Source organism: Hyla sarda, chromosome 4 (assembly GCF_029499605.1).
Source record: "Hyla sarda isolate aHylSar1 chromosome 4, aHylSar1.hap1, whole genome shotgun sequence".
Taxonomy (NCBI): domain Eukaryota; kingdom Metazoa; phylum Chordata; class Amphibia; order Anura; family Hylidae; genus Hyla; species Hyla sarda.
In genome coordinates this window covers 298,334,343-298,357,971 of record NC_079192.1, presented here as the reverse complement: position 1 = coordinate 298,357,971, position 23,629 = coordinate 298,334,343, and the positions used below count along the sequence as shown (strand labels likewise).

At 44.4% G+C, this 23,629-nt stretch overlaps 1 protein-coding gene and 1 long non-coding RNA gene across 4 annotated transcripts in view; one reads left to right on the top strand and one right to left on the bottom strand.

Moving 5' to 3' along the window:
• Positions 1-417: 417 nt before the first annotated feature.
• Positions 418-23,629, bottom strand: part of CDC25C (cell division cycle 25C) — a 49,617-nt gene continuing 26,405 nt past the window's right edge. The window contains exons 6-17 of one of the 2 annotated variants that reach the window (XM_056574660.1): positions 22,650-22,683; positions 21,392-21,472; positions 20,994-21,089; positions 20,116-20,259; positions 16,472-16,561; positions 15,138-15,320; positions 13,756-13,857; positions 12,533-12,595; positions 12,196-12,294; positions 11,828-11,961; positions 10,852-10,963; positions 418-1,013 (exon numbers count right to left, since the gene is read on the bottom strand). In XM_056574660.1, the coding sequence (XP_056430635.1) occupies positions 873-1,013; positions 10,852-10,963; positions 11,828-11,961; positions 12,196-12,294; positions 12,533-12,595; positions 13,756-13,857; positions 15,138-15,320; positions 16,472-16,561; positions 20,116-20,259; positions 20,994-21,089; positions 21,392-21,472; positions 22,650-22,683 (1,279 nt within the window). In that variant the 3' untranslated portion in view covers positions 418-872. The remainder of the gene's footprint in view (positions 1,014-10,851; positions 10,964-11,827; positions 11,962-12,195; positions 12,295-12,532; positions 12,596-13,755; positions 13,858-15,137; positions 15,321-16,471; positions 16,562-20,115; positions 20,260-20,993; positions 21,090-21,391; positions 21,473-22,649; positions 22,684-23,629) is intronic. The other variant, XM_056574661.1, reaches the window with a different exon arrangement.
• Positions 2,861-11,961, top strand: LOC130369412 (uncharacterized). 2 transcript variants are annotated; one of them, XR_008892743.1, is made up of 3 exons: positions 2,861-3,000; positions 10,891-10,989; positions 11,847-11,961. It is a non-coding gene; the product is annotated as an uncharacterized LOC130369412 (long non-coding RNA). The 2 variants fall into 2 exon arrangements; XR_008892744.1 differs by lacking the exon at positions 2,861-3,000 and adding an exon at positions 3,102-3,195.

Below are 23,629 nucleotides of genomic sequence, written 5' to 3'. Positions count from 1 at the left end.
AAAATTAGAGAATATTTTCAAATCAATAGTCGCTTCATTATAGATGTCCTGGTACAATTAAAAATAAAATAATAATCTTGCAGTTGCAAAATTCAACCTTTCCAGAAGAGGTTGTATATAGCTATACATTCCCTGCAATGAGATACCTGTCCAGACTGGCTGATCTCCTTTAAAGGGGTACTCAGCTGCCCTGCTTCAGAAGCTCCGCTCGTCTGCGTCCGGAAGTTTATTGTTCCGAACGCTGCGTGCGGGCTTCCGTGTTCAGGGTCGCCCCTCGTGACATCTTGCACACCCTCTCAACAAAAGTCTATGGGAAGGGGGCGTAACGGCCGTCGCACCCCCTTCCCATAGACTTTCGTTGAGGGGGCGGGCGTGACATCACTAGGGACGGCCCTGAACACAGAAACCCGCACGCAGCGTTCGGAACAATAAACTTCCGGACGCTGGGGAGCGGCGCTTCCGAAGCAGGGCAGCAGAGTACCCCTTTAATAAAGCTTGTACTCATTGCAGGTTCATAGTAGATGTATGAATTAGTGCTGGTCTGCATAAAGGACATGATTTGTAAGGAGATTTCACTCTTCCAAGCCGCTTTCAGAAAGGTAAGAAGGCACTTTTGTTCACCATTCACATAAACATTTGTATCTCCTAGTCAAACCTAAACTTCTTCCCAAAGGCACGTATACCTCTAGTGCATACTTGCATTTTTTTTTTTAATTTATAGTAAATATAATAAAATTAGTTCACAGTGAGAGCAGTACAGATGAGGGCATCCTCTAGAAGCAGCCATGGTTATTTTGGTAGTGATGTAGTGTCGCAAGGTGTTTATATTCAAGTTCTTGACAACGTAGTTGAAGACGCATCCAAGCTGTATGCTACAGTTTCATTAACCGGGCTATTTGTTCCCGCCTCTTCCGTTCTCCGGCCCAGGATTTGCTTTTTGTACGACATTTTAGTAGTTCTTGTTGATAATCCTGGTGATGCATCGGGCAGTAGCTTTGAGGCTCACACAAAGCCTAAAAAAAATAAAAAAAATTTAAAAAAAAGTAAACTTAATGAATAGAAATGAAAAACGATCATAATAAACTGTACATCGAAGAGGCTGCATGGCAAGACACCCTGTGTTTCCTGAGGTTATGACCACACAGCAAATTTTTAAAGCATTCTACATAGGGTTTAAAGGAGTACTCTGGTGCAGAGTTCTCCTGCTAAGTCCTGCAAAAAAAAATAAAAAATAAAAAAAATAAACCATCTCTCACCTTCCTGGGTTCCCACGGAGCGCCACTACAGCTGATCGGTCCTCCGGTCCATCTCCTTCATACTTCCGTGCGAACGAAGAGTCACATGGCGCTCAGCCTATTGCCGGCCGCTGCAATGTTCTGCCTCAGCCCATAATGAGCGACATGTGACACTTTGTTCACGCGGAAGTATGAAGGAGATGGACCGGAGGACCGATCAGCTGTAGTGGCGCTCCACGGGAACCCAGGAAGGTGAGAGATGGTTTATTTTCATTTTTTTTGCAGCCCGGGCAGGACGGAGCAGGAATACTCTGCACCAGAGTACTCCTTTAATGCAGCTACCCGAAGACCTATCTCGCAAGGTGCAGGCAAGCCCTAGCTGAGCTGTTGCTAATCTGAGCCTTTCCAGCTTATAAAGAGGATTTTTGTACTCCTCTTTAGAAGGCCTTAAAAGGTGTTATCCAGAAGTTGAACGGAGCTCATTTCTTCCAATAACAGCACCACACCTCAGGTTGAGTGTGGTATTACAACTTTACTCCATTTACTTAAAAGGAATGCTTTATTTGAAAAAACTAGCTGTTTTTCTAGTCCTGGATAATTCCTTTAAAAGGGTAGGGCTTGTTACTATGTGCAACAAGTTGCAGTGGGGCTTACAAGTGCAATACTTCCAAGATGAATGGTGGGAAAAAAATGCTCAACTGTAAAAACAAACACCAAGAGATTCACAACAGCGGAAAAGAAGTTGGAACAATGCAATATAGGGCCTCTCTCTCAACTTTTGGTTGGGCGTGGCCTGGAAGTGCTGACCAGAAGAGAGGCCTGGGCACTGGAACTCTTAAAGGGGTTCTCCGCTGCTCAGAGTTTGGAACAAACTGTTCCGAACGTTGGAGCTGGGAGCTTGTGATGTCATAGCCCTGCCCCTTCATGACATCCCACCCTGCCCCCTCAATGCAAGTCTATGGGAGGGGGCGCGACAGCTGTTCTAAATCTCCCTTTAAAAAAGGAAGGCAGCAGCCAAGAAGGGAGAGATCGAACAGGGAACCGCAGGTGCCTACAGAAATAAAAAGTAGTGGTGGAAAACCGCCAATAATTGTGTGGGACTGCAGAGAGTTGAAGGCCAAAGCTACGTAATATTAGCAGAGAGATTAGGAGCTCTGTGGGGGTTTAGGCAGGGGGCCGGTAGAAAGCCAGAACCTAAAAAAGGGAACCGGGACAAACGGGGTGTGCAGAGGCAAAGGGATGAAGGGAGCCACTCACCCTTTGACATCTTCAGTAAGAAAATTCCCCACCTACTACATACTTGTTCGGGGGTTGTGGCAAACAGACAGCAGAAGCTGAACTGCCACCATGGAATCACATTGCCGGCCTGTGGCAACCGTCAGCCTGTCCATTTTACAGAATGTGCCCTGGTCACATTAGGGAGGGATCAGAGTGTCTATATTAGCCACTGTGCCTGAATCAATGTACCCAACAGAGAAAAGACTTAACTAGCTAAAAACCCAGAAAGAAACTGGATTAGCTCATTGCCAGTGTGAAGGTATATCTTGCTCAGGTGGATTCACTTTTTTTTCCCCATTTAGATTTCCCTACAGATTAAAGAGCAGGAGCTGCCATGATGAAGCTTCCGTAGTCCCCTGCTGGCCTCTATTGTTGCAGCTCCCTCAATCATATCTCAACATGTGACTGATCACAAGTTAACATTCCACATCATGGGCAGAAGCCAGTGAACAGGGGGAAGTTTCACAATGACTGTGCCAGGGGACTGGTAAGAAGAATATTGCGTTGTAGTATATTCTCAAAAAGGGTTATACAGCCTTTAATTTTTTTATTTATTTATTTATTTTTTAAATGTCCCAAAAATGGTTTAAAAAAAAAAAAAAAAAAAAAAAAAAAGCGGCCACTGCAGCAGTCACATGCCATCTGCTTATTTGTACAGGGGAATCACTGCTGGATCGAAAGGGTAAGTAACCATTGCTTTGTTTTGCACAAGTAAAGTAAAAAAAGACTGCATCATTTCTTTAATATTTAAATATGTAGAGTGCATTCTAAAAGACCTTTCAGCGTTTTCCCCCCATTTTGTTATGTTGAGGTTAGTGGCTGTATCACTCAAGGTAATTTACAGAGTCTCCTCTAAGCCACTCATCTTGTCTTGGCTGTGTATCATTGTCTTGTTGGAAGGCCCACAGCACTTTGGATCAGGTTTAAAGGGAACTTTTTCGATTTTACCATACATAATGCGTGGCAATGCATTATATAACGGTAAAATCTTCTCTCTTATCCCTGGGACATGTTCCTGATATAGTTAGAAATCTCCCCCGGGAGCCTCGTAAGTAGTCCCTTGGGCGGAAGCTTTACTCATCTAGTGCTGTTTTCTCTGGCTGTAATCATGCCAACTCAGCGTTAATTGACATCACTGCTCTGCCGGTGAGATAGGGGTACGTGAGTATAGCTGCCTGGGGGACTACTTAGAGTCGGCAGGATACACTATTACTATGATTCTCGGTCGCTCTTCATTGGTGGATATATGCTCTTGCCACGAGAAGGCATTGACACTAGGGGGGAAGAAAAAAAAAAAAAAGTCAGCTCCTCCCTGGCAGGAGGAAAGACACTGGGAGCTCCCCGGGCCTGGTCTTTTTACCTAGTTTCAGTCTGAAGTTTAGTTTTTCTCTTTGTTGTTTTTACTAGCCCTTTATCATCCCCCACCTGCAAGCTAGGGGCATGGTGCATTGCTCCTCGCCAACAACCAGCACCTGGCGGTGTACCCTGGGTCCGGGTCCCCCATTTGCCTGCTGAGCTGGCTTAAGGCAGGTGGCCCTAGCTGGTCAAAGTCTCAGAGGGCGAGTATGTGGCTGCTAAGGTGAGTATACCAGTATACTAAGGTAAGTATCCCTCCCCAGAACACCTTTTATTCATGCAGCTTCAGCTGCATCTCCTAACTGGTGGAGAGTTGCCAGGGAGCTGCGCCATCCTTTTCCTGGCGGAACCTTTTTACTTACACTTTTGCTGGCCCGCCGGCTTGAGCAGTCTCCTCCTCATCTCTGCGCCGGGTCTGCTGTGCGGACCCAGCGGGGGTGCACTCCAGGGTATTCAGCCGGCGGGAGTTCAGGGAATCATGGCGGCCGTAGTGCCGCCCTTCTTCCCCTTACTCAACGCGCGAGCCAGGAGGTTAGGCAGCTCCTCCTCTCCGGCACGCTAATAAAGACAGGACAGCTCCGTTCCGAACAGATGTCTTGCTCCTGATGCAAAGCCCGATGGTAGCTCCTTGCTCCGGCCCGCAATGGTCCCTTGCCTCGGAGCTGCTCGACGGCTAGCAGGCGCTTCTATAGCACGCTGCTATGAGCCATCGCTGCTCCAGGACTTCCTGTCTGCATATGAGACATATGTACTGTGGGCAGCACTTTGCAGGGCACCTTGAGCCCCATGCTCCCTTCCAGCCTTAGTGAAATATATTATATAATTTTAATAATATAAAATATCAATTTTATATACACACACACACACACACACACACACCCCTATATACACACACATGCATTCCTTCGCCACTCACACCTTTTGGTCCATATTTTTATTGCACTTGCTTGAGGTGTCCCTCTGGCATCCCTAATCCTGCAGTCATAGAGCATAGGCAAACCGCCGTGGCGAGTTGTTGCCAGGGCTTCATGTTTCCTTGGAAACTGCCGGGGGATATATTCAAGCACTCTGTTATACAATTTACAAGCCCTTTTGCGTTCCTGTGAGATGCTCTAGTTTCTTTTGAGATTCCACATCTGTCAGGTCTGCCGGCCACCCATCTGAGGGGTGTTCCTGGCAGGTCATGCTATATGATTACCTTCTCCATAGGCTACCGCATCCGCGGCTAGCGCTCTGGCTCCCCACATTCAACGGTAGGTCTCCAGGGGAGTATTCCTGCGTGGGCATGGATTGGTCCTGATATTGTGCCAGACAGTCTCGCATGTCTCGGCTGCCGCGTCTGTGCCTGGCGCTCTGGTATCCCACTGTTGGTGTGAGGTGTCCGAAGGATTGATCCGTTTTATACTATGGACCCATACCAGTGCCAGACAATGCCAGACAATGTCTGCGTGGTTTCCTCTGCCACCTGTCTCTCATCACACAGCTGATGTAAATGCGACCGGAGTTACAGTATCTCACTACTGAGCGAGGTGTCTGATGGAGTGAACCGTTGTCTACTATGGTCCCATACCAGTAAGCCAGACTGTGGTCTACATGGTCTCCTACACTGCCTACCACACGGCTGATATAGCTGCGGCTGGAGTTCCGATACCGGACTACTGCGAGGTGCCCGACGGCATGACCTGTTGTCCACTATGAACCCATACCAGTAAGCCAGACAGTGGTCTGCATGGTTCCTCTGCCACCTGTCACACAATCGGTTGAAGTATCTACAGCTGGAGTTCTGGTAACTCACTACTGTGCGAGCGCTCCAATGGATTTACCCATTGTCCTCTATGGTCCCATACCGGAAAGCCAGACAGTAGTCTGCATATTTTCCTACACCACCTGTCACACATGGTTTCCTACACCGCCCGTCCTCGGCTGATGTATCTGCGACTGGAGTTCTGGTGCCCCACCGCTGTGCGCGGTATACGTAGAACTGACCAAGCGTGTACTGCAGACCCTATCGGATGACAAGGATGCATTCCACAGCTCCTCAGCCTTCCCCTATCTCCAAGGGGGGCAGGGTTTCTATCCATGTCTCCTAAGCCTCCCCGCCCTCCCACCTATGACAAAGAGGCACAGTTATTCTAACTGTTCACTTTTCGCCAGCACCTGGAGGTGTTCTTCTTCAACCGGGCTGTTGTACGCACGGTTTCCGCCGCCTTCGGTCTTTGATCTCAGGACTGCTGCGGACATAGCCAGGTTTCCCGTACCTCACTGCTGGGTGAAGGTTCTGGAAGAGGGTCCCTATAGATACAAAGGATTCATGCCAGTCAGACAGTCCTTCGTCTGTTTGGTCTTCTATGCCACCAGGTCGCCTGTTGGATAGGCCGCACTCCAGTTCCCGCTTTCTGTGGGAGGTTGAATGGAGTGACCCTGTGTGCTCAGGAATCCTATTCGTCGGCCAGACTGTTTTCCGCATGGCCGCCTACTACGTCGGGTCACCTGCCATACTCTTTCCACACAGTGGACGGTAGTTCTGGTAACCCACTGCCAAGGTGTAGTTCTGAGTGAGTCACCTTAGCTGGCTCCATGGGCCTTCTACAATGCACCACATACTGGTTTGCAGGGTTCCCTACTTTACCAGGTCCCTGCATGCCTGCTACTCTGTCTAAAGGCTGGTATCTCACGTCACTGTGTTTCCGTATGTGGGATCAGCGTGGCCATGGTCCCTTTGCCACATAACCGGACTGTGTCTGCATGCTTTTCTAGTCCACCAGGTCACCTCCTCAGTTTCTGCCGATGCCGCGGCTGCAGTTTCCTGCTCCACATTACATTCTTTTTCTCTTGATTCTGCACCAGCAGTCTTGGTGTGTGACACCATTAGGAGATGGGGTGTGGGTTTTTTTTCTGCAGATTCCAGGGTCTTGCTCAGCCACAGCAGCATCACTCTGTTCCCCTTTCTGAGGTTGCAGTTTGGTCTGCCAGAGGCATACCTCCCTTCCTGCAGGTCCCTTGGATGTCTGCGGTTTCTTTAGTGTCTGCAGTCTTAGTACCCCACTACTATCGTGAGGTACCCATGCCTGTGTCCCTCCATATGATAGGGCCGCTCTGTCAGTGTCGAGCCCACCTTTCCTTCTGTTCGCTAGGGTGTGCCTCAGGGCTTCCTGGGATTTTGTTTCCGCAGTTAATTTGAGCACTTCGGTTCTGGCATGGTGCCTGCTAGGGCGACAGTCAGTTCTGCCCCTCCCTATACCTCCTGGGTTTCTGTCCAGGGTGGCTCAGGCACCTACTCTGCTGCCTTAGTCATCGTCCGGACTGGCTCTCCATGCGTCGTGTGTTTGCCCAGCTCCAGTGTGCAGGATTCCTATCCCCCTGGGGACACAAGGTGGCTCCTCCATACAGCGATGGGTTGTTGCTGGGGCCTGGGGGCTACATCCTCCCAGTACTGGTCCAGTGGCTGTGGGGCAGCATTTCCCTGCTCCTACTGCACCTGGTGCACTTGCCACTTCCCTTTCCACCGGGTGTACGGGTATCAGGGTGCTTGACATGGTCAGTACTTGAGTTTCCTTTCGGCCACCCTTGTTTTCCCTCCTCTAGGGGGACTATTTTTGTTGATCTTTTCTGCTACCAAGATGATGCCATCTCTCTGTTCTAACTATATAGGTGGGGTATCTGGCTGGGCCCTTGTTTTTGCTGGGAGCAATCACCAGGGTTTTTTACTGTCTAGGCTTGTGCGCTTCCTGTCCACTTTAGCAGCCTGGCTCTCTTTTTTTTTTTTTTTATCTACTTCTGCTCATGCAGCCTTGACTCTCTGTTGGAGTTTATGTTATCTTGTATGGCCGGCGACTGCTGGTCTAGCCACAGTCTGTTGTTCAGGTCCTGCCATTGCTCTTTTCCTCCTTTTGCACAATCTCCCTGGAAGGGTGTGTTCTTCCTTTCCTTTTCTCTTTGTCAGTTGTACTGCACTGTCACCATAGTCTTCTGGAGTAACTTTTCTGTATCCAGAACCTGAGGGTTCCAGCTTGGTCCTCCTTCGTTTCCCCCTCCATTCCCGCTCTGGTTTGCTCGGACCACTGGGATCCAAGACCAGTTAGTCCTTGGCTTGGTCTCTGTCCAAGGATGCTGTGGCGAGCCCTCCTTTCAGGTTGCTCTTCTGGTCCTTGGGCCTTGTTGATGGTTGAGGTCTCAGGCATGTTTAGTGATCTAGCCCGGGCTCCTCCATGATCCCTTTTGGTGGTGCGATCGTTCTGTTCTGTACGTCACGTTTCAACAGGGAAGTTTGTCGTCTGGAGAGTTTTCGCAGACGTCTGTTTTCTTTGCTCTTCACGTATGAGTCTTCCAGGTGACTCAGGATCCTCCATTTCCCATGTCGGCCGCTCCAGTGTTCTAGGATGTTCCCTTTCGGGGTGTTCCACTTGTTCCTTGGCAGTTTGATTTACAGGTTCATCTTCTGGGTGAATCGGACATCTCTAGTTTCCATGTCGGTCTCTTCGGTACCCGGGATGCCCCTTTTCATGTCCTCCCGTGTTAGAGGGCGTTCAAGTCATCCAGATTACACCAGCCCAGCTACTGTTGCCTTCCGAGTACTCATGGTGGGCCCCTGGGACAGAGGATTTGGGGTCTGCAGCTGTTTAGGTCTTTGTTCTCATGCACCAGACCTTTCTTGTCTCTCTTTATGGCCCGTGGACCATCTTCAGGGAGTCCAATTTCTGGGCCAGTTTGTCTCTGGCCTGGGGGCTTGTCCGCAGGCCTTGTGGACAAGAGAGTTCGGTCTCGGGACTGATTCCTTTTCTCTGGTGGTTGTTTTTCCCACCCTAGGGGACCGCTTTGGTACGTCCCATCAGTAAGGTGTCCACTAATGAAGAGTGACCGAGAAAAGGAGATTTTTTTTTTCTACTCACCGTAAAATCTCTTTCTTGTAGTCTTCATTGGGGGACACAGCACCCAACCACTTTTCACTTCACTTGTCATCTGGATGATCCTATCCGGTTGTTGGGTTTTCTATCAGAGGTTCTTTTCTAGGGTCTTTCGGACATGTTCTTGGTTGCTTTGTGACAAAACTGGTTACCTCACTTCCAGTGGGCAGGCATATCCTGCCAGGAAGGAGCAGACACTTTTTTTCTAGTGTCAGCGCTTCCTAGTGGCAAGAGCATATACCCCATCAGTAAGGTGTCCCCCAATGAAGGCTACGAGAAAGATTTTACGGCGAGTACAAAAAAAAAAAAAAAATCTCCTTATCCTCCTTATCCCTGCCGGCAGGGGAACGTCTCCCAAGAATGGTGAGGAAGAAGATTTTACCATATATAATGCGTTGTAACGTGTTTATGATAGATATAAACGGTTTATGGGGGTTGATACAACCACCATGCTTTACTATAAGGATTGCACTGGCCAGGTGATAAGCAGTGCTTGGTTTCTTACAGACATCACAATTAGGCTACATTTAGGCTAGGTTCACACTACAGAATTTCCGCCTGCAATTTCGCTTTGAAATTGCAGGCAGAAATTCTTACTAAAATGTATAGAGTTGTGAATGGGTTTCCATTGACAAATTCACACTTCGGAATTTGAAGCGGAATTAGTGAACGGAAAATCCGCATGAAAATGTCCGCCTGAAGAATGGCATTGCTCATTCTTCAGGCAAATACTCGGAACACACTGCAGTCTATTGGAGACTGCAGTGTCCGCGCGGTCGTCCTAGCGCCGACTGATTTAGTTGGTCCTGGCTGCACTCAGAATCTCCGGGAGGAAATTTTCTGCTGGGAGATTCCGCAGTGTGAACCTAGCCTTACACTACTAAGTGCAATTTCTACTAAAGAGAAATTGCACTTAGAAATTTTGGTGCAGCAGCCTCATTGTTTTCAATAGGATTCTGCTGCATCATCCACACAGCAGAATTTCCACGGCAGAAAAGGCAGCCTCAAATTCTGGACTCTGGACCTGCTGAAACAATGAACATGTTCATTCTTTAAGTGGAATTTAACATGGATAGCATTGCTGTCAATAGTAACAGCGCATGTCACGTGGTACTAGTGCTGAAGGATTTCGTCAGGCCAGGCCGAGATTCCTCACCGTGAATGTAACCTTTTGTTGTGACTCTCTGGTCACAACAAAAAGAAAACAAGATTAATGTTTTTTGCTGTAAAATCTAAGCAGCTTTTATGTGTCTTATACTGGGGAGGGGTTTATTTTTGGCCAAGCTCAGATTGCTGGAGTGCAGCAGTGATGGTTGACCTTCTGGAACAGTGGTCTTCAGACTATGGCTGTTGGCTGTCTGGACATGCTGGGATGTTGCTAGTCTTGCAACATCTGGAAAGCCAGTTTGGAAACCACTATTCTGGATTTTCCTCCCATCTGCACACATGGTCTTTAAAGCTCAGCAGGAGTGGATTCTTTGTCAGCTCTCTTAGCAAGGTCCTTTTCTCCCTGATAACTAGATTGGTGGGCGGCCAGCTCTAGCAAGAGGTTATAGTAGTTTATCGGTAAAATGTTCATGGCTGTCTTACCAGAGAAAAATTTCTGCTACATAAAAAAAAAAAAAAAAAAAAAAATTAATGAGCAGTAATATGAGCTCCCCCTCTTCACATTAATGGTCTGGTCTTCAGCAAACAGGAGCAAGGAAACTGTGCTTTCAGAATGGAAGGGGACATTACAGCTACGAGCCAGACAGCTCAGCTGATATGGAAAAATCTGGGCAGTAATCCAATAACATGATATCGTTTCATTAACGTATCTATAACAAAATCTTTGCCCTTTGTGCAACATACTGTATATTTAAAAATCCATACTGCAGGTCAATTTTCACATGGAACATAAACAGCCCAACAACTTCATATGGTTGATGGAAGTAGTGAATAACCCCATAAAGTTGGGTAGTAGAAACTAAAAATACCTTCACTAGACAAAAAAAATATACACACTCTTAAAATGTCATTAGCTGCAGACAAGTAGGTTGACAATCCCATGTGTAATTGGTGAGACTTGAGAAACAAACCTTGTATTGTGGGAAAAACTCTTTGTATCCCCCTTTTAGTAGGTACACCTCTGGATAATAAAGACTTGGATAGTCATTCCTGGCACGATCTTCTTCTCTCAAGAAGCGACACCTTTCACATAAAATAATTTATACAAGGTAAGAAAAAAAGGCTTTAGAAATAATTATTGCCATATTAATGCACATATAAAACAAGAGGACCAAGTAGGTCATCAGATCCCAATGGCTGCAAGCTGTGCAGTTATCCTGAAGGACACCTGCATTTGTGATGCATTTCTGGCACACTACTGCTACCTGTAAGGGCACCCAGTGAAATTGATCAATTTTCTAAATGCATATAATTTGATTGTTTCCCATAGAATATTTTAATACTTCTTTATGTCATGTGTGACTAATTGGAACCTCAATTTAGGTGCCCATAGCCTATTAAGAAGAGGTAATGTTAAACTGAATTTAACTCCAGTCAAATCTAATTTTTCAGGAATGGGGTTAGGGGAAAGAAGAAGTTGTCCAGGACTAGAAAAATGCTTCTTTATTGCAAAAACAGCACCACTCCTGTCCACAGCTTGTATCTGCTATTGCAGGTCTGCGCAATTGAAGAGAACGTGACTGCAGTACCACACACAACCTGTGGAGAAGAGGGGTGCTGCTTAAAAAAAAAAAAAATGAGTTTTTCTAATCCTGGACAACCCCTTTCCCCCTGAACCAATATCTGAAATTCATGTTTGACTGGAGTTAAAGCCAGTTTAACATTCCTCCTATTTAAAAGGATATGGACACCTTTGCATAGTTTTTTTTTATCTATTTATATTGATTTTCATTCCTAAATGCAAAGGGCCCCATCATTAAGAAATACTTTTGACATATCAGAAAGACATGTGATAATGCTCAAGACAATACTTTCACCTACTGTAATTTTGTTCATCTTAAACTATCAGAATGTACTAAAACGTTTAGCCAGGATTTATTTGCCTACATTTTTGGACCTCTTTCAGATGAGAACTCGCAGTGAAACACCAGGATAATGCGCTTTTCTGCCAATGAAGGTACCAAAGGACACTTGAGAAAATAATCCAACACATCTTCTGGTCGATGAAGATTTAAAGCTCCCTGTAAAACATCAGAAAATAAGAGTACAATGCACACTAGACAACTTACTTTAAAAAAAAAAAATAAAAAAAAATTGACATGTTGCAATCCACAGGTCAATTTCTGTTAGAAAAAATTTCTGCTGTGAGTAATCTGCTGCGGATTTGCCATATGAATTACCACACACAAAATCCAGCAGCAAATCCATCAATGGGAAACATTCCTATATATGATTCTTTTTCTAGACCACCTCACCTGGATATGACCCCCTTCATATTCATATGGATAGCGACAGTCAACAACGTAAGCCTTCTCCACCAGACTGCTGAATTCTCCATTAATTAAGGCTGCCATCTAGTGTCAGAACATTGAACATACAACTTATTTTCTCTACATTTAGCCATAAAAACGTATAAAAATTGTTCAGCCAGGCTATGTATTATATTTACAGTTCCTCAACTTTCTATGTAAATTAAGTGAATATACACTTTTAAATGCATACGGTACTTTGCATAGACTGAAGAATAAAAAAATAAATAAATAAAGAGAGAGTGAAGGTAACAAGGCATTTGAAGACAAATAGTATATTTACAGTCTCAGCTGTTATGTAGCGGAGATCCTGATGACGTCCGGTCACGGTAGGCAGAGCATAAACCTGTAAAAAGGAAAAAGTATAAAGATAAAATACACAACTTCTTTCCAGAAGTGTATGTATAAAGCTACAGAATGTACAGAATTAAATTAAAGAAGATGTCCAGCAGTAATAAACGTATCCCCTATTTGCAGGGGGGATTTAAAGAGCTACAGAGCTTAAAGAGTTACTGTCTTTTGAATACATTTTTGACATGTTGTCCAGGCAGGTCTAGCTTTAAAGGGGTACTCCGCCCCTGGCATTTTATCCCCTATCCAGAGGATACGGGATAAGATGTTAGATCGCCGCGGTCCCGCTGCTGGGGACCCCCGGGATCGCCGCTGCGGCACCCCGCCATAATTACTGCACAGAGCGAGTTTACTCTGTGCGTAATGATGGGCGATACAGGGGCCGGAGCAGCGTGACGTCATGGCTCCGCCCCTCATGACATCACGGCCCGTCCCCTTAATGCAAGTCTATGGCAGGGGCGTGACGCCCGCCACGTCCCCTCCCATAGACTTGTATTGACGGGGTGGTCTGTGACGTCACGAGGGGCGGAGCCGTGATGCAACGATGCTCCAGCCCCTGTATTCTGTATTGCCTGTCATTACGTGCAGAGCGATCTCGCTCTGCGCCGTAATGATAGCGGGGTGCTGCAGCAGCGATCCCCGGGATCCCCAGCAGCGGGACCCCGGCGATCTGACATCTTATCCCCTATCCAAAGGATAGGGGCAGAGTACCCCTTTAAGATAATGACTCTTACTCTCTCGCTCTCAGCTTTGGCTACTTTTATAATTCTGATCTGCCAGTTTCACTCCATTTTTTTTTTTTTTAAAGTGTCTGGTTTGATTGACAGCTCATGCGTGAGATCCACGCCTCACCTGGCTATAACTTGCGATCATGCCCATGTAGTCTTTAGTAGAATAATAAAATCATTAATAACCAATAATTATATTTTGTGTCATTTAGAAGAAATTTCTACTTCAAGAGTCACTAAGTTTGCAATCAAAGTCAAGAAAAACTTCACAGAAGTTCTGAACCTTGGCCAACAGGTAACTCCTTATAGGATAAAAATCTTTTTACTATCCTAATAAGGCTGAGCTTAGATAATACCCTAAAAATATGAATTAAGTCAAAAAAGATTATTTTTCTGTAGTGTAGAATTTTAGTGTACATGATCTCACCTTTGAAAAGTCTCCTACGAGCTGCCTGTGACTGTAATCCTCATCCAAAGCCTTTGAAATGTCCACATCACATAAAGAAAGAGTCTTCTTCAGAGAGGTGCCCTAAAAACATGTAGTGTAAAACAAGCCCCACAAGCAGCAATATATCATTCAGCAGAAAATTAAATAGATATCAAAATGAATATAATGGAGCAAGATAGTAGTAGTAGCAGCAAAAGAAGGGTTAATGGCCATTATCATTTCTACTAAAAGGTGGTTCCCTACTTTGGGCAAACCCCAGTTCGAAAAGGTCCTTGTAAACTGATAAAGTGTGCCCCTGCTGGGACCCCCAAGGAAGAAGTGGCCTTAAGGGGGGGGGGGGGGGGGGAAAGCATTGTACTCTCTCACCATAGGTAAAAAGATGGCTTGCTAGTTGCGGTGGTAGAGAGGTCAGGAGTGTAGATGTTTGCCAGTACTGATATAGAAGGTGGTGCAGAAAGAGTTTGGCCATGTTCACACGACTGAATGTTTGAGCAGAATCCAGCGTAAAAATTCCACTCAAATTTAGTTGCAGCAGAATCCAATAGCTTTCAGTAGGATTCTGCAGCACAGTACACGTGGTGGAATTTCCGTGGCAGATGTTAAGGCTGCTGAAATTTTGATGTCCACCGAAACAATAAACATGTCAATTCTTCCAAGGGAATCCGCTCGGAAATGCATTGCTGTCTATAGAGATGGCGCATTACCGAGAGGTTCTTGCGTTCATGCGGCTGTTACTTTGACAAGTACCTACTACGTAAACAATGTAGACCAAGTATACCTCTTCATGGCAACAACATTGCTAAATGGCAATGCGCTCTTTCAGTAGGATAACACCCTGCAAAAATGGTTCAGAAATAGCTTAAGAAAGTCTTCAAATTCCCCAGATCTCAGTCTCATCAAGTCTGACCTATCAAGTGCTTAGAGAAATGCTGCCCAGATCTCGGTCTTTAAGGCTAGGTTCAGACTACGGAATTTCCGCAGGAATTTTCGCTTTGAAATTTACGGCAGAAATTCCGCTTACTATAATGCATAGTGTAGTGAATGGTTTTCCGCTTCACAAATTCCGGAATGAAAAATCCGCTAGAAAATTTCCGCCTGAAGAAAGGGGTTGCTCTTTCTTGAGGCGGAAATCCTAGCGGAACACTTAGCAGTCTATAGGAGACTGCAGTGTCCGCGCGGTCCTAGCGCCGACTAATTCAGTCGGCGCAGGCGGAACTCGGAATCTCCGGGTGGAAATTCCGTAGTCTGAACCTAGCCTTATACTACAGGACACCACAAGAAGTCAGAGCAGTGTTTGGTGGTATGAGGAGGACCTACACAATATATATATCTCCACAACCCAGAGCGCTGAACATGCTTACTCGTCTCCTTGTTCGGCCGTTCTCATCTGCTTCAGGTTGGAGGGGGCTGCTAGTGCTGCGCCTTCTTTTCACCTTAACTGGAGTTTCATTATCTTGGGGTCTCACTGTCCTCTTTAGCACAGGTCGGTCTAGTTTCTCTGGCATTGATGGTGATCTGTAAAGGCGACTTCGGTTCATAGACCCCTACACAAAACAGAAATAAACATTTTTTTTTGCTCATCAGACTTTATAAATGCATTGTTTTTTTGTGAGAAAAGTTGTACTAGATCAATATTAAATATATTTTTGTGGGAATATACACACATTAGGCTTTTATTTATTATATTTTTTCAGTCAGGGTGGCCCAGCAGTGCAGTATGGCAAACATCTAATTTCTATTCTCATTTACGTGAATGCCAGCAGTTAAAATTGGATCGAGGTATACAAACTGGTGAAAAGGCCAAGTATTCACATCATAAAGTGGCTACCGTTTGCTGCTCAATTGTCATTTGTTTAAGAGGACCTGTGGCCAACCCAAAAAAAATGAGACTGAATTATCAACAGTTTAGCATGTCCTGATCACACAGTTTTTGTTAAGTTTCTGGGGCTGATTTCCTGTAAAGCCACATCTCTAAGCAACTAAGCAGAATACTGTAGAACTTTTCCATTGTTCTTTGTTTAGAACTTGCTCTTCTTGGACTGACCAGATGAGTGGGACATCACTTCATATTCGGTTACATGCCGTTGAAGTTTTGGGATGGGATAGGATTTAGGACAGATTTATAGAGGGATAGGTTTTAGTCTACATTATATTCCTATACCTTTCTCTATGATACTTACTATATTTTGGCAGGAGGAGCGGGATTGATATTATCGGGAGTGCTATTGTTGCTTTGGTTGGAGGGCTACATAGTACAGATGAAAAAAATAAATAAAAAAAAAACACGACATGTGCATCAAGTGTGAACCATGGTTGAGAGGGCAGTTATGTGGATGGCGAGTGATGCACTAAGCCCCATGTGAGGGGAAGTTCTCAGTTATGTTAAAATTGGGGGTGGGATTTAAGTGGGTCCATTGTATAGTGCTTCTTATTTATTTGCCATGGGGGGAATGTTTATTGGTGACTTCTTGGCATGTGTGAGGCATGAGGGAGCCCATCCAGCCCTCAGTTGGAAGAGGATTTTGGTTACTACTAACCATGGATGTATCCTTTTGTTCTCAATGAATTACACAATTTATGCATTCATCTTTCATCAAGACCCAATGTATGATTTCCCTTTATTCTTCTGAGCAGTGTAGACAGTCTGTATAGTCTACATAATAACACAGTGAGAAGAAAATTATGTTTTACTTACATTACTGACATCAACATCCTGATTTAGGAAGGGTCCACTCAGCAAAACTGCCATTGAAGAGGACACATTAGCAGCTACCGTGGATGTATTCTTGACAGCAAACAAAAACAGGATATTAGTATGAAAAAAATAAAAAAAAAACACACAACACGCTAGATTTTTATGTTATACTATGCAATTACATATTAACAGCCAGTTAGGGCGTACCTGTCATTACAGAACGTTTTATGATAAGCTCCTTTGTGTGTACACAAGGAGTAGAACTATTTTAGGCAATTATTTAAATTGTATAATGACATTTCACAGCAGTTCTCTCCTCTGCAGCCCTCATCATTTTTAATTGTCCCTGAGCTAGTTGTTAGAGCCTAATGTCTATAATGGGAGACCATATACCACACACACACACCCTGCTCCCCTATACCTCTTTAGCACACCATGCGAAGCAGCAACATGAAGGACATTGTAGGGCAGTACTGATTAGTGTAAGGTATGTATTCAGCACTGGGGTCACACTCTCTACATCAGGGGTCTCAAACTCCCGGCCCATTTGCGGCTCGTGGAACGCCAGGTAGGCGATTTCTTCAGGCAAGCAGCGCTAAATGCCGGAAGACTTTACACACGTCGGCACACACTGCTACTGTACCTATATATCCCTGCTGCAGCCTATCCTGGAGGGATGCGCACGATTGGTGACATCATCGCATCCGCAGCACAAGACACTGGGACGCTGACGTCCTGCGCGGCGCATGTGATTACCTAACGTGCGCATCCTTGCAAAGAAGGCTCGTTTTAGGCTACAGCAGGGAGATTTAAGTACTGTAGCTGTGAAACTTAACTTAATTACGTGCCTAATAAGGGAGGACCTACTTATCACCAGGGGCTAACCTATCTTAGGGGGCATAATTGTTTAAATAGGAGCCCTACCTGCAGGGGGTAATATCAATCTGGGAGCCTGTCCACCTATTGGGAACCACTACCTGATCATCAGGTAGGGCTTCCCAGTAGGTAGACAGGCCCCCAGATAGATATTACCCCATCAGTGATGGGGATCATATCTGAGGACTCCATACCTACTGGGGAGCCCTACAAGGCGGGGGGTCATATCTATCTGGGGGTCTGTGAATGGTGCATGATGGGGCAATGTATGTGAGGGGCGCATGATGGGGGGCATTGTATGTGGGGGGCACATGATGGCAGCCTTTTTATGAGGGGGGGTATTTTATGTGAGGGGCGCATGATGGGGGCATTATATGTGAGGGACGCATGCGGCCCAGCCTCACCCAGCCTCTACCTCCAGTGGCCCCTAGATAATTTGAGTTTGAGACCCCTGCTCTACATGGTCTCTCTCCCTTCAAAACACTCCCACTTCACCCCTGAACATGATCATTTAGTGTTAGCTGATCTATCTAAAGACAGATGTGAGCGGTTTTTCAGAGTGAATGAGGTGGATAGGAAGGGGAAGAATCAGAATAGGAATCCCTAGGACATAGGACAGTGACCATTTAAATTGTTTGTCCCCGGAGGGTAGGCCATACGAAATATTCACACACTTAGTACGCAGATTAAACCCCAAAATTGCACAATGTGATATTATGCTCATAATGCTAAATATATTACTACATCAGTCTAACGGGATAAGAGTACAAATTTTGAAAAGTATCAAATATGGAAAAGGAGACCAAGATGTATGTGCTGAAACATATTGAAGTCGCGTTATGCCGGACCCTGCATTCTTTCCCCTATCTTGTATATAGGGTCTGTATACTTTATTTTAGGTCTGCTTACTTTTTACTATAGTCTGGTTTGTGGCACTTTATACAGTAAATTGGCACTAGCACTCTACTTTTTTACTTATATGTGCATTTATTGAGTACCATTGTTTTCTGTTCTTATGATATACAGGTGTTTTTCATTCATGCCATTAATACTACTTGATGTATGTATGTATGAAATCCTCCTTTTTAACATGTTTTATATATGATTTTTTTCTAATAAAAACTTACACACACATATATTTTTTATACAAGTGACTTTTTTGGGTATGTTATGTTATATAGGGAGTTCACAACACATTGCTGACTAGTTTACAGAGGCTACTTTAGTATTAAAACTGTTTGGCCTTCCATCCTGTTTTGTCTGTACACTCTGGTTTATCCCTGCAGCTATTGCCACACAGGAAGTGTGGGTGGAATAAGCAGGGCTCTGTGCATGCTCTTGACTTGTCAATCAGCCTGCTGTGTGAGCCGGAGGAATGTCATGGAGCCTTAGTGCACATTCAGCCAGTGGTCAGCTGTGAGGAGATTACCACATGACATATAAGGTATAGTGGGTGTGTGTGTGTATATATATTTGGTTTGCAACAATAATGTAACAGGACCTGACTGGAACTAGTACTCTAGAGAACTAGTACTCTAAAAATGCTTTGTTTTACAACAATATAGATTTTTACCATTGCTGATACATTACGTGATCTATACTCAGTGCTCAGAGCCAAAAAGTCGGCTTGCAGGAGGGGTATTCTCTACTAAGAATGCTCCATCACCTGTTAACTGGAAGTCTTCTCACCGTTCCAGAACGGACCAGGTACTGACGACCATCAGCTCCCAGACCGGATACAATTACTCCGGTTTACATTAAAGCTATAAACAGTGTTGTGCTGCAAACTGTAAGGTGAGAACCTTTTACTATCTTGTACCCTGAGAATCTACCTTGAGAAGGGTAACAGCACTATATAGCGCCACTTTCTGTTCCTTTCAATGTATCTGTATGGCTGGGACAACATACATAGCTTGGGCCCACCCAAATCACACCCCTAGCCATTCAAACTACTATATGTACTGTACTGGTATTTTCCTTTTTGGGGTAATACTTTGTTAATGGTATGCCACCCCCTTTCTATTGGTCCTTAGAACTCACTAATTGTGTTTATGTGTGTGACCTTATCTGAAAGGTTTACTCTTCTCTTTTGTCGAGTTCTCTTGTAAATTTCCTCTGTTGGATGGTCAGCGCTTTTATTATATTCTACTCAGACATTATGTAGATTTAGTACTGCCTCATGGCTAAACACATTTTATTCTCCTTGTACACATTACTTAAACCCTTCCTAAAAAACAGGACAACTCTTCTGGTCCAGGAAGGTGGCCATCCTAACTACCTGCCTATTTAGTACAAGACCTGCTGATGGCCACAGTTAAAATAAATACTATACTGCCTTATGATAGCTACAAATCGATGATCTTTCATAGGGTGCATTTTTCTCCTAAATTGACAACCAAAATGTATTTACTGGTAACCCATTGGCTTTAAACCTCTTTGCCGAAAGCTAATATTTTTCATTGTCTTTGGGATTGCCCCAGTATCTTTGACATGTGGGCTATGCTTGGAGGGATTCACTCCCATTATGTTTATTAAAAGAAAAATGCTTTATTGATGATTAATAAAAAATAAATAGGTATTTGTAAATGTCAAAGTTCCAAACAGGGCCTATTTATATAATGTTACACCAGCTTCTCTGAGGTAAAATATACTAGCTGCATAGCCAAAAATAGAAAATATAATGTTACTTCACTGCACATTAAAATATTTTGTAAACCTACAACAGCTTCAAATTTCATAGAATAAAGCCTACATTAAGGATTCCTCACCTCAGCATCCTCTTCATCGTCCATGGCAAAAAATTCTGAGAATCCATCAAGGTCTCCCTTGCCCTCATCTATACATGTTGGAACAGTATTGATAGGTGAACCTAAGACATGTATCTCAGCCTCATACTCTGTAGTGGGATCATCCTGCAGACATTAAAAATATCTTTAAAAACAATCCCCAAAAACAGGTTCCCTATCAAAGGTCTGTCAACAGGAGCGACCAACAAAATAACAGCCAAGAGAGCTCATGCACAATGCTGAACTAATAAGACTTCCCTTGAGGTATGCGAGTGTTTCTGTACCTAATAATGTCTAAGGGTCTATTCACACGTACAGTATTCTGTGAAGATTTGATGCGCAGGAGTTCAAGCTGTGTTCAGTCATTCAGTTTACATTGAAATCTGCAGCAGAAAATCCTGCGCGTCTGAATAGACCCTAAAGGGGTATTTCGGGTTTATACATTTTATCCCCTCTCCAAAAGGAGAGGGGATAAGATGTATGTATGATCACAGGAGTCCAGCCATGAATTGAGGCGGCGTGGCGTGCCGTCACTAGTGGGCGTGAGCACTAGAATGCCGGGGGCTGCACCAAAATTGCGGGGGGGTCCCCAGCGGTGGGACCCCTGCCATCATACATCTTATGCCCTAGATAAGATGTATAAACCCGGAATAGCCCTTTAATTCATACGGAGGTTTTTCTGTTGGATTCTGTAAAAACCTGAAAGATTTTAGACATCTCAAAAAATGTGACAGATTCCATGGTGGAACCAACTTTTACATTGATCTCACCTAAAAATGATGGTTTAAAAATAAATAAAAATAAAAATATATATATATATATATATATCTCACAAACATTTCTAGCTGTAATTCCCTTACCTTGCCTCCAAATGTTGGAGATAACTGTACATGAGCTGATTCCGGGAGAAGCAGCAGAGAACATGGTTTACCTGGATTCTTAAATGTCCCACTATCCTATAAATTAGAGTAACGGACTGTTAAAGACAGACAATGGGTGACACATATAAAAGTGCAGAATATTACAGCTGTGATGGAAAACCAACTTATCAACTCAAAAGGATTGCCCTTACACTAGACCACTTTTATAGGGTCCCCCAGTGTGAGTATAAAAGCACTTTTATTGTGCAATTATTTGCTGTAGGCAAGTGATAGGTAAAAACTCAGATCTGCTAAAATCTTCAAAATAGCAAAATGGTGAACTCTTAGAACGTCTGATAGTTACACCAGTTACAAGCCAAAGCAGTGAGAACATTTACCCTTACATTTTCCTTATTACTTGTGTTGTTCTGACATCCAGAAGACTTCTTAAAACTTGGTGTGCTGCAGAGAAGCCTTGGCTAAATAAATAAAATATATCAATTAAATAACGGAAATAAAAAAAACAGACTAAATGTTAGTAAAGATAATTTATTAAGCCTACACTACACACTGATCCAGTGTTTCCCCAACCTTTTTCGTCTCACAGGGAACCCCTATCAAAGTTGAGGAGTAAAAAAAAAAAAAAAAAAAAAAAAAAAAAAAAAAAAAAAAAGAAGAGGAAACGCCCACAATGCACAATATATATTTATCTGTGGATATGTAGAAGGGTGCAGAAAGTGACAAGTGTGTAGAGGGGTGTACATGGGTAACCAGGGGGGGGGGGGGGGCGTAGGGGGTGAAAGGAGTGGACAGGAGTGACAAGGTGGTAACAGAGGGGTGGACAGGTGTGACAGAGGGACAGAGTGGTAAATAGTGGGGGTTGGACATTGGTGATGGGGGGGTAGCAAACATGGGTGACAGGGGCGGACATGGATGACAGGAAAGTGGTAAAGGGTGGAAGGGGGTAAGAGGGGTGACAAAGGTGGGTGGACAGGGGTGACAGAGGGAAGAAGGTGCATTACCTTAATTAAGATGAGCTGAGCTGTCCTGCGGTGGGCCGAGAAGAATCAGGCGGGCCGGGAAGATAATCTGGGGGCTGGCAGGAACATAGTCTGGGGGGGGGGGGGGGGGCAGCGCATCATCCCCTGCATTTATCCCCTTCCTGGCCTGCGTGCCTGTGACTCACTCACAGTGCTGCAGGGGGACGCTGTGTGCGCACGTACACGCAATGCGCACGCAGGCTTCCCTTCCCCTCTGCATTGCCATGATTCACAGGCGCGCTGACCGGGGAATGAAATTTACCTGCTGGAGCCCGCGGAACCCCTGGCAGTTCAACGGAACCCCGGTTGGGAATCACTGCACTGATCACTAGTAGACCAATTGTCTGCTGCCATTCTCTGATCATTTGACAACCTTCTACAAATCAGGACATATTCGTAGTACAGAATTTATTAACTGTTTATGGGGATTATATATCACCACAAACTGGAAAACACCTTCACCTTTAAACAATGCACATTAGGATAAATAGTAAGATTGCCAAAATGATCATGCAATACTATAAGACAGTGGTTATTTCCCATGTTCAATCTGCAAGTATGGCACCACAGTACTAATTAATTTCTGTTCATAAAGTGTTAAAATAAAGAGACTCACCAATACGCTTTTAACTTTCTTTTTATGGCACTTTCTGTGAGATAAAATGAAAGGGAACATGAAAATGTATCCAAAATACATACAAAAAGCCGTTCCTGGTTAATTAACATATACTGGATATCATCTGATATAACACAGATTTATTAGGTTAGGCACTAGGTAACTTAGACTCTAATCAATATGGAGGTTTGTTGCAACCTGGACTGAAATGAATCCCATATAATAGGTTCAGCTAATAGTGAATTTAAAGGGGTACTCTGGAGAACTAAACCTTAGCCCATCCTTTCCCTCTCATTAACCTAAATTGTCTAAATATTATCCATTAGCTATATAGAGTTGTTTCCCTCTCTTTCCTTTACTTTGTGAATGTAAGTGACAAGCAAAGACATCATCTAGCCATCCACTCTGTCTTTGTCCAAATCCCTCTCTGAAAGCAGCCCCCATCCTCCTGAGAGACACAGACCAATTGCTTTCTGCCCCGCACTGGTGAATCATGCTCTTTAGTGTTGAGAACTAGGATGTGTGTGCAGCCTTAGGGTATGTTCACACTGAGGAATTGAAGAGGAATTTCTGCTCACTTTTTCCTCTCCAAATCATTCAGCAGTGAAACCCCCATAGAGTTGCACAGAATTTCTGCCCCTCAGTTCACACTGAGGAATTTCCTCAAGCAGAATTCTGACGAGGAAGTATGTGCCGCTTGAAGAAAGAACATGTTCTTTCAGGCGGAATCAGCGTCGTTCTCCCATAGAGATCAATGTTATTTTTTTTCAGTCAGAAGCATTTCCGCGCGGAATCCGCAGAATTTCCGCATGAAAAAAAAAAGATATACTCCTTCTCTTCTCCTCCTCCGCATGAAACCTGCATTTCCGCGCGAATTCGCTGCTAATTCTGAGCGGAAAAGAAACTATATTTTGGGGTGGAAATCTTCAGCGCGATTTCCGCCCCAATTCCTCAGTGTGAACATACCCTTAGCCAATAAG